The sequence below is a fragment of the Mastomys coucha genome, unplaced genomic scaffold (assembly GCF_008632895.1).
Source record: "Mastomys coucha isolate ucsf_1 unplaced genomic scaffold, UCSF_Mcou_1 pScaffold14, whole genome shotgun sequence".
Lineage (NCBI taxonomy): Eukaryota > Metazoa > Chordata > Mammalia > Rodentia > Muridae > Mastomys > Mastomys coucha.
Genome location: NW_022196896.1, coordinates 44,964,763 through 44,975,922, shown reverse-complemented (window position 1 = coordinate 44,975,922; position 11,160 = coordinate 44,964,763). Strand labels below are relative to the sequence as shown.

Sequence of the window (11,160 nt, the reverse complement as noted above, 5' to 3'; positions counted from 1 at the left end):
TTGTTTCTATTTCCATTTTTAGATTCTGAGTGGTTTTGCTCATTTCCTTCACCTGTTTGATTGTGTTTCCTGTAGTTCTTTAAGGAATTTTTGTGTTCCCTCTTTAAGAGCTTCTAGCTCTTTACCTGTGTTCTTCTGTATTTCTTTGAGGGTGCTATTTATGTGTTTCTTAAGGTCCTGTATCATCATCATGATAAGTGATTTTATATCTGAATCTTGCATTTCCGGTGTGATGGTGTGTCCAGGACTTGCTATGATGGGAGAATTGGGTTCTGGTGATGCCAAGTAACCTTGGTTTGTGTTGTTTATTTTCTTACGCTTGCTGTCCTTCCACGCTCCCCCACCCCCCGCCATCTGGTTATCTCTGGTGTTACCTGCCCTTGCTAAATCTGCCTGTCCTTCCTCTGATCCTGGTTGTGTTAGAACTTCTCAGAGTCAAGCTGTCTCTGGGATCCTGTGACCCTGGGCTTGTTAGAGCGCCTGGGAGTGCAGCAGCTTCCTCTGGGTGTTGTGGGACTGGCTGCGGAGCCTGGACCCAAGGTCTGCTCAGGACACCAGCCCAGAGAGATTGGAAGGAAGTCTGGTTCCTCTGCTGGGGGAGTTCCTGTGTGCCTTGTCCAGAAGGTCCCAGTTACTTCCGGTGTTGGGACAGATGTTGGGCCCTCTTCACCTCTGATCCTGAGAGTATCAGAGTGCCTGAGAGTGGAGCTTCCTCTGAGTATTGTGGGACTGCCTGCAGAGCTTGTACCCAAGGTCCTCTCAGGACACCAGCCCAGAGAGACCGGAAGGACCAGAAGTTCTTTTATTGTTGAAAATAGTTTTCTCTATCCTCGCTTTTTTGTTATTCCAAATGAATTTGCAAATTGCTCTTTCTAACTCTATGAAGAATTGAGCTTGTATTTTGATGGGGATTGTACTGAATCTGTAGATTGCTTTCAGCAAGATGGCCATTTTTACTATATTTATCCTGCCAATCCACGAACATGGGAGATCTTTCCATCTTCTGAGACCTTCTTTGATTTCTTTCTTCAGAGACTTGAAGTTCTTCTCATATAGATCTTTCACTTGCTCAGTTAGAGTCACAACAAGGTATGTAATATTATTTGTGGCTATTGTGAAGGATGTCATTTCCCTAATTTCTTTCTCAGCCTTTGAATAGAGGAAGGCCACTGATTTGCTTGAGTTAATTTTCTATCCAGCCACTTTGCTGAAGTTGTCAGCCTTAGGAGCTCTCTGGTGGAATTTTTGGGGTCATTTAAGTATACAATCATATCATCTGCAAATAGTGATATTTTGACTTCTTCCTTTCCAATTTGTATCTCTTTGACCTTCTTTTGTTGTCTAATTGCCCTAGCTAGAACTTCAAGTATTACTATGTTGAATTGATAGGGAGAGGTGGGCAACCTTGTCTAGTCCCTAATTTTAGTGGGATTGCTTCAAGTGTTTCTCCATTCAATTTGATGTTGGCTACTGGTTTGCTCTATATTGCTTTTACTATGTTTAGGTATGGGCCTTGAATTCCTTATCTTTCCAAGACTTTTAACATGAAGAGATACTGAATTTTGTGAAATGCTTTTTCAGCCTCTAATGAAATGATCATGTGGCCTTTTCTTTGAATTTGTTTATGTAGTAGATTACTTTGATGGAGTTCTGTATGGAAAATCTGGATGAAATGGACAATTTTCTAGACACATACACGGTACCAAAGTTAAAACAGGGTCAGATAAACCATGTAAACAGTCCCATAACTCCTAAACAAATAGAAGCAGTCATTAATAGTCTCTCAACCAAAAAAAGCCCAGGACCAGATGGATTCAGTGGAGAATTCTATCAGACCTTTAAAGAAGACCTAATACCAATACTCTTCAAACTAGTCCACAAAATAGAAACAGAAGGAACACTACCCAATTCATCCTATGAAGCCACAATTAAACTTATAACTAGACCACACAGAGACCAAATGAAGAAAGAGAACTATAGACCAATCTCCCTTATGAACATTGATGCAAAAATACTTAATAAAATTCTTGCCAACCGAATCCAAGAACACATCAAAATGATCATTCACCATGATCAAATAGGCTTCATCCCAGGGGTGCAGGGATGGTTCAATACATGGAAATCATTTTTGTTAAATATTTGTTTGTAAGTAAAGATGCTGAAGGTAGATGGCTTTCAGTGCTAACAATTCTGATTCTTGCTTATTGAGTTTTTTCATAAAAGATTGAATTTTTATTTTTATTTTTTCATGTTAGCCATTTCATTAAAGTTGATGAACTAGGCACCTTTCTGTCTTTTCAGTGATATTGTCAGAAAGAATTAAAAGACTCCCCACCCCCTCCTTTTAAGTATATTGATTGTCTGAGCCTAGTTCAAATGCATAAGAGCATCAGAGGGATTATCTACAATGATTTTCACTGAGCCACAGCATACAGGTTTTGGAACACCATAGGTGAGGCTGGGGGACTAATAAAACCTTGCTCTGTCAGGAAGGAGAGGTTTAGCCAGTCACCTAACCTTTTAAAGACACTAAAAGCCTTTCCTGACTCAAGAGCTGAGCCTGTAGCCCAGTGGCACAATGCTTGCAAAGGCTTCTAGGCCCTGAGTTTTATCTGGAAAAAAATATCCTAGCTATATCTGCATATCTGTAATTTCAGTACTTAGAAGCCTGAGGCAGGAGGATTTCTATTTCAGGGCTAGCCTAGGTTACATAAGGAGGCCTAAAAAAGAGAACTCTACTTTTCTTTCTAAGGTGTCTCTGACATCAATGAACCAATGAATACTTGTTTTCCAAATAAAAGAAAACACCTTTCTACAAAGAAATTGCAAGTGTCAAACTCTAGTGCTCTTGGAGGTCAAGGTAGGTTTGCTGTGAGTTTAAGGCCATCCTGGGTCACAGTATGAGTTTAAAGACTAGCTTGAGCTACATAGCAAGATCTTGTGTCAGGAAACAAAACAAAACAAAAGCAAAACAACCAAGCAAAGAAACAAAAACACCCTACAGTCTAGAGAGGTGGCTCAGAGGTTCCAGGAACCTGAGTTTGATTCCCAGCACCCACCTTAGGCAGCTTACATGGCTACGTGTGTCTCCAGCTCCAGAGGATCAGATACCTCTGGTCTCTGCACACACACAGACATACATACACATACACACACTCACACACACAATTAAAAATATATATTAAAAAACAAAAGTAAGCTTAGTGTGGTGCCACATGCCTTTAATCCCAGAACTCAGGAAGCAGAGGCAGGTGGGTCTCTGTGAGTTCAAGGCCAGCCTGCTCTACAGATTGAGTCCAGGAAACTAGTGCTGGTTACACTGAGAAATTCTGTCTTCAAAAACCAAAAACCAACCAACCCACAAAACAAACATAAAACAAAAGCAGGGATGTATCTATGGGTTCTAAAACAGCCTCACATTCTTCTAGGCTTCTGCTTTATTAATTCACCATTCAACATTTATGTCCTAGTTGATGGCATGATAAACATCATGAACTTGGGGTTGGGGCGAGGGGTAAAATTTTTCATTTTATACTTTCAGGCCATGATCCTTCATTGATGGAACTCAGGGCAGAGACTCAAGGCAGGAACAGGAAGCAGAAATCGTGGAGGAATCCTACTTACTGGCTAGCTCTCTAGCTTACATTCAACTACTTTTCTCTTAAAAAAATTTATTTATGTGTCGCAGTGTTCTGCCTGCATGTATATATGTGTACTACATGCAGGTCTTAGTATCCTCAGTGGCCAGAAGAGGGAGTTGGAATCCTTGGACTGGAGTTACAGATGATTGTAAGTGCCCCCGTGGTGCTAAGAATTGTATCAGGTTCTCTGGAAGAGCAGGCAGTACTCTTAACCTCTGGATATCTCTTCAGCCTCAGCTACCTTTCTGATACAGGCCAGGGCCACCTGTCTGGGATTGGCACCATTCACAGTCAGCTCTGCCCTTCTCTATTAATTAGCAATTAAAGAATGCCCAACAGACACCTAATATAGGCTAACCCGGTGAGGAAGTCTTTCAGTTAGGGTTCTCTCTTTCCAGGTGTGTCTCATTGAGAATCATTGTTCATTTGGCCATCTTATATAAAAAAGGAACATTATGTGAATTGTTTTTAAGGAGATACAGATACACACATATATATCTGGGTGAGTTGGTTTTGTTTTTAGTTTTTGCTTTTGTGCTAGATTATGGACATGAGTCAGTGGGTTTGGCAGACTTACATTTTTGTATGATTTTTTAAAAAAGATTTATTTATTTTATGTGTATGAATACATTGTAGCTGCACAGATGGCCATGAGCCATCATGTGTGTGGCTGCTGGGAATTGAACTCAGGACAGCCCCACTCGCTCTGCCCTGCTTGCTCCAGTCCCGCTCCCTCCAGCTCAATACACTGTAGCTGTCTTCAGATCTCATTACAGATGGTTGTGAGCCAGCATGTGGTTGCTGGAATTTGAACTCAGGACCTTCAGAAGAGCAGTTAGTACTCTTACCTGCTGATCCATCTTGCCAGCCCCTTGTATGATCTTCTTAGTACAATGAACTTTAAAGTCGCTCACCCACAGGCTGCATACAAGACTGGGATGTTAGATTTACTTTTTCAGTTGTCTTTGAGATGGAGATCTCTGTAGCCTGGACTGGTTTGGAACTCATGCTGTATGAAGTGGCCTTGAACTCACAGAACTCTCCTGCCTCTGTCTCCTGAGCACTGGGAGACACACCAATGTTTGCTTTTGTGCTATTGGAGATTGAGGTCAGGGCTTTGTCAATGCTGTGCTAGTAATCTACCACTGAGCCATATTCCCAGTCCTAGCTTTATTATTTTGTTTGAGACAGTCTCATGTAGCCCAGGCTAACCTCTAACCACAATATAGCAGAGCTGTAAGTGAACTCCTGGCCTTCTGTCAAGTTCTATAGGCATGTGGTTACACTTATTTTTAAAAAAGAATATTTCTACTGACTGGGTAGTGGTGGCACACGCCTTTAATAGCAGCACTTGGGAGACAGAGGCAGGAAGACCTCTGAGTTTGAGGCCTTCCTGGGTCTATGGAGTGAGTTCCAGGACAGCTAAAGCTACACAGTGAAATCTTGTCTCAAAACCCCCAAAACAAAAATTTTATTTTATGTGTATGAATGTTTTCCGTGCTATATGTATGTATACCACATGCATGATTAGTGCCTGCAGAAGCCAGGAGGTGGAGTCAGGTTTCCTGGAGTTGGAGTTACAGAGAGTTGTGAGTGGCCATGTGTGTGCTGGGAACGAAACCCAGGCCCCCTTGCAAGAACAGTAAATGCTCTTGACTGATGACCTACTCTTCAGCCCTCAGCTTTATTTCTTGAGTTTTCCAAATATGATTGCTGTTAAGTACTCTTGACATTAATTGTGAAAACATAGGTAGATAACTAGAACATGAAACTGTCCGGCAGTTTCACGAACCTGGTTCTGTCTCGAAGGGAGGAAAAGACCTGAAACACAAGAGTTCAAGAACCAAAGGACGCGAAGCCAAGTTGAGGGTTTCCAATCAAGGCTCATTTACTTGGGGGTGGTTTGAGCTTATATAGGCAGGTAAGAACTGAAAGCTCCAGAAATAAAATATTTGCATAACATAAACATTGAGAAGTCAGGGAAGAGTCAGGAGGGAGTCACCAATGGCTCAGATGTCCTCAGGCAGTAGGTGTTGTCACAGGCGTAGTTGTATCTCAGCTGAACTTCTAGGGGAACTTCTTTTAGAGATAAGCCAGTAGTCTGCTGAAGGTCGTTCGGCTTAATTCCCTAGGTGACTGCCTCAGGTGGAGGCCGAGAAAGGCCTGAGGCTGACCTGGGCATGGGAGGCAACAAGAACATATTAATTAAGTCAGCCAATCTCACTCATGTGCATGTGAGTTCAGGTGCCCAAGGAAGCCAGAAGTGTTGGCAGCACCTAGTGGAAGTGGGGAGGAGAACACTATTTGTTTCTAACTTTGAGTCATTTCTGCAGCCTCTCATTTTGCTATTTAAGACTTAATATTGGCCAGGCATTGTGGAACACACCTTTAATCCCAGCATTTGGGAGGCTGAGGTAAGCAGATGTCTATGACCTCAAGTCCAGTCTGGTCTACAAAGTGAGTTCCAGGCCGGTAAGGGTTGCTTAGTGAGACCCTGTCTTAACAAAACAAAATAAACCAAATCCACCACTACCACAACAAAAATATCCAAACCCAGTGACACTCCCAAGCCCCTGAAGTTGCCACTTACCATGTCATATGATCTTTATTTTGCATAGTCTTGCTAGCTACATTATTGTGCACACATTGCTCTGAGGTCTGCCCAACCATGTCCTATTTCAGACTTGTAAGTTCCAGTGGCATTTTTGGTTTTGTGAGTAGCATCTCAAGGAAGGCATTCTACCTATAGACTTTGTCAGCACTTAAAATATCTTCTGCTCAGGGCATTGGCCTCTGATCCTCTGATCCTGGGTGTGTCGGAGCGTCTGGGAGTGGAGCTTCCTCTAGGTGTTGTGGGAATTTGCACCCAAGGTCTGCTTAGGGCACCGGCTCTGTTTGGGCCCTAAGCAGACCGGAAGCAACCCGTGCCACTGGCCTGGCAGAGTTCCTGCATGCCTGGGTCCCACTGGTCCCAGTTACTCCCGGTGTTGGTACAGATGTTGTGTTCTCCCCAACTCTCTTAAAATACCTTCTAAAGACAGATTTCCCAGGATCAAAGTGTAAAGAGTAGGGCTGGGGATCTAGCACCGTTGATAAAATGTTTGCTCATCGCACATGAAGTCCTCAGACATCCAGTATTGCATAAACTGGATGTGGTAGAGCACTCTGTCATCCAATCCCTCTGGAGGTAGAGGCAGGGGGTCAGAGGTTTAAGGCCATCCTCAGTTATATAGTTAAATGTTTATGGGGACTAATTTCAAAAAGAAAAGGCAGAGATTGAGATAGTAAAAGAGAAATAGTGAGTTGCGGGTGGGACAAATGTTATTATGTCAGAGAGGAAGGATAGTAAGTGTGCAGAGAGAGGAGGTACCCTTTGAAGCATGGACCCCAGACCTTCTGAGGAGCATTTACATCATTTCTTAGACACCAGTGTTCATGGCGCTCCCTTGTCCTGTGCTACCACAGCCCTTTGCTGGGGGTGCACATGAGAATACCTGGGTAGCCTGGGGCAACAGGGTTTCTACCAGTCACACCCAGACTTGCTACCCTTCCCCTAACAGGTGCGAAGTCTAAGTGAACCAGAAGTCTAGAAAACAGCCCATTCATGACTTAGCCCTCCTACTTCTGAGCTTTGACCTTTCTGTCTCTTCCCTGCTTCAGCTGTCTTTGTTTTTCATTCGTTATCTGGCTGTTAGGGAAATCACTTCTTGATGTCGTACACTGACTGCTGTGAATTTGCTTCTTGGTGAGGGATAATCTGAACACATTTGTTCACACTCCGGCTAGCACCTTTGTGTATGAAGTGGAATGATAGGGGCTAGGTGACGGAATGTTTGTGAACAGGTAGGCAAATGTGAATGTCGGTGCTTTTCCTTGTCTTTGAAGTGTCTTCGTTGCACCCATTCCAGTGAGAATGTTATCTAGTTACTTTTAAGAATTTTATTCCCCTCTGCATATTGCACACTGTTCTGTGAAAAAAACAATCTTGGCAAAGCAGGAAAGTACTCTTGTTTATTTGTCTGTGCACAACTCTTTTACCTCTTTTAATCCCCCTGAATATTTGATTCTAAAATTCTGGTAAATGTCTAGTTTTTTTCTCAAATTTTCTTAATGAGGATCAGAAGTTTCCAGCGAATCTTACAACATACAAGGAATGTAACTGATAGTAGCATTGTAGATGTAAAGACTTAAGTTTACTGTAGTTATATGAAATGTGGAATCTTTACGGTGCATCACCTTACCCATTTCCCCTAATAATTTCTAATGCTGATGGGACAAGAGTTAATTATAGGAAAAGATCAGATCATGGCGACTGATAGTGCAGAAATATGGGATCCAGGCATCTCATGTGACATGGAGACATGCTAGTGTGCCTCCTTTCAGGTCTGCTTCTGTCACAACTGCGTAAACTTACCTCAAAGGCATATGTCTTAGTCAATACTTGGCTACTGGTGATGTGTATTAGGGAAATTTACCATTGGGTTGGTTTATTTCCACTTCAGATGGGGTTGATTATGGTAGAGTTAGTTCTCTTCTGTATACTTATTTTTTTAAAGATTTACTTTTATTAATTTTTATTTTTATGATATGCTGGTTGTGAGCCACCATGTGGTTGCTGGGTATTCAGTGCTCTTAACCACTGAGCCATCTCTCCAGCCACTGTAAACTTATTTTTATCCTTATGTGACATCATTTAACAAGGTGAGTTTTGGTAGAACACATCACATGCTTAACAGATGCAAGGGCATAGGGGCATGTCCCCAGAACAGGAGCAAACGGTGCAAGACAAAGCAGAAAAAGCCAAGGGAGCAGCGCTGAGACTATACTGTTTGCCTCTTGTTGCATTCTTCAAAGTCACAGACTGAGCATTGATATATGCCATTTTGTAACCACCCATAATCTTTAGGATAAAGAAGACCAAAGAGTCATGCAGCATGGCAGCACTTCAGGAGAAGTCAAAGGGTATGTTATTGTTTCACTGGTTTCTTCCCTCACCTTTTATATTTCCAATAAGGTTTTACTATGTAGCAAGGATGGCTTCAAACTCACAGTAAGCCCCTGCCCCAGACTTCTGTGAGCTGCCATTAAATGTCCAAGTCCCATGCCTAGCTTTTAATGTTTGGCTTAGTTGCTAAGTTTGATGGGTCTGAGGGTCTTTACGCACACTTCTGATCTCTCAGGACCAAGGGCAAGCCTCCAGCATAGCTCTCGTGAGTGCTTTAGAAGCCTTGAAACTGGCCTCCTTAGTTTAAATCTCTGCATGTGTTCTCCACCTCTATGAACACTACTACCTATATTAATTCAAAGAGGCTCTTCCTCGCCAGCACAGACTGAAATGTGAATTTAGCACTGAACCCTTTACCACTCTTCCCGAATGTTCCATTTCTATCCTTCTTTTAAAAAATACTATTTTCTGTGTATGGTGCCTTTGCTAGAATGTATGTCTGTGTTGTAGCACCATGTATGTATAGTACACTCAGAGGCCAAAAGAGGGCGTCAGATCCTCTCGAACTGGAGTTACAGACAAGTTGTGAATTTTCATGTGGGTGCTGGGAATCAACCTGGGACCTCTGGAAGAACAGTCATGGCTCTAGACTGCTGAGTCGTCTCTCCAGCCTCCTCCTACACCTACTCCTTCTCCCTGTCTTCCTCCTCCTCCTCTCTGTTCTCCTTCTCCTCCTTTTTCTCCTTCTTCCTTTTAAGATTTCTTTATCGGGCTGGTGAGATGGCTCAGCGGGTAAGAGCACTGACTGCTCTTCCGAAGGTCCTGAGTTCAAATCCCAGCAACCACATGGTGGCTCACAACCATCTGTAATGAAATCTGATGCCCTCTTCTGGTGCGTCTGAAGACAGCTACAGTGAATTACACCTGAACAAGTGGGGCCGGCAGGTTCAATTCCCAGCAAACACATACATGATGGCTCACAGCCATCTGTACAGCTACAGTGTACTCATACACATAAAATAAATAAATCTTTAAAAAAAAAAAAGATTTCTTTATTTGTGTATCTTATGTATATGTGTACTTTATCCGCATGTACATATGCACACCAGAAGACAGACAACTGTGAGCTACCATGTGGGTGTTGGGAATTGAACTTGGGACAATTTGGAGGAGCAGTGAATGAGTGCTCTTAACCATGAAGCCATCTCTCCAGTCTCTCACTCTTATCTTCTAATTTTTTTTTAAATGAATTCTGTGTACTGAACACATTTCACTACACTATCAATCTATATTGCAAATGTTTAGAGCTCCAAACTGATTATTAAGCCAGTTTCTTTTCTAAGCACTATTGAATATTTCTATCATACTTGGAGAGAGACTCTGTCCTTTGAAGCTTTAAAATCAGACATTCCTAACTACTCACTTTGATATGCTTGATTAGAAGCATTTTGTTTTTTGAGAGCAGACACTAAAAACTCTGCTGAGTCAGGTAACTTAATGGCACCTATAAGATGTAGAGAACATTCTAGCAATTCCAGTATCTACATTTACTGCCTCCCCCTTACTGCATTTGTTAGATTTTGGGGATATTATGTTGGAGGCAGTGTATACCACGTGTGACAGAAAACACATATCCGATATCTGAGTGCTACATTAAACTCTTAGCATTTTGCTGAAGTAATTTTACCCAAAGTTAGTAGTAAAGTTTCTTGAAACATACTCAAAAGTTTGCCATTTTTTAGGTATATTAGAATTAGGCATTGGCCTTTCTGGTAATTTCGAGGTGTATAGGCAAAGATTCGGTAGTGTTTTGTGGGCATCAGTGGTATCATGTGTCATGCCTCACAAATGTCACCAGTGCCTTCTGAGTTGAGCTCTAATGGCTGGTTTTCTTCTCTGAAGGCTCTGTCTTCAGTGACCCTTTCACAGGAGCACCCTCTGACTTCTTACAGAGGCTTTCCAGAATGGCCATACTGGAGTATGACACTATTCGCCAGGAAACACACAAGAAATTGAGGAGAGGCAAGAAACGAGATCTCCGAGATTGCTAACGGGCTCTAAACCATGCGACGCTTTCTTCCCTGGCTTTATGGTGCACATTTGCCATGTTTCTCTTTTATTCCTTTCACTTTTTTGATATGTGATATGATATACATACAAATGAAATGTAAATAGCAAATAAATATTTTATGTTATATGTGGAATGGCTTGTATTTTGTTGACATGGCATTTAACTTTTATTTTATTTTGATTTTACTTTTTAAAACTGAAAATGAATATTTTATTATTAAAACGGGATGATTTTATTTTTAAAATAAACACAGTACTGAGTTTTGAATCCAAATCTCTGTATGTGCTAGGTTGTGCCGTCCCCCCAGCCTTGAGCAGGCTGAATCAGACCCTGTCTTTGCCACAGCAGGCTAGCCCACCTAGGGTGGAGCCTTCTGACCTAGGTGAAGTCTATTGTCATGCCACATCTGCAGCTTCCTACAAGGAGCCACCACCCGCTGAGCAGCTGAGCCTGTTTTCCTGACCAGGCAATAAGATCCTGGCATAGTGGGAGATGGGTTCCTC

The 11,160-nt window shown here is 42.2% G+C and overlaps 1 protein-coding gene across 2 annotated transcripts in view; it reads left to right on the top strand.

Moving 5' to 3' along the window:
* CUNH8orf89 (chromosome unknown C8orf89 homolog) overlaps nt 1–10,790 on the top strand; it is a 26,099-nt gene extending 15,309 nt beyond the window's left edge. For both annotated transcript variants that reach the window (XM_031366931.1, XM_031366930.1), the window contains exons 4-5: nt 8,548–8,603; nt 10,489–10,790. In XM_031366931.1, coding sequence (XP_031222791.1) covers nt 8,548–8,603; nt 10,489–10,637 — 205 coding nt within the window. In that variant the 3' untranslated portion in view covers nt 10,638–10,790. The remainder of the gene's footprint in view (nt 1–8,547; nt 8,604–10,488) is intronic.
* Nucleotides 10,791–11,160: the final 370 nt, after the last annotated feature.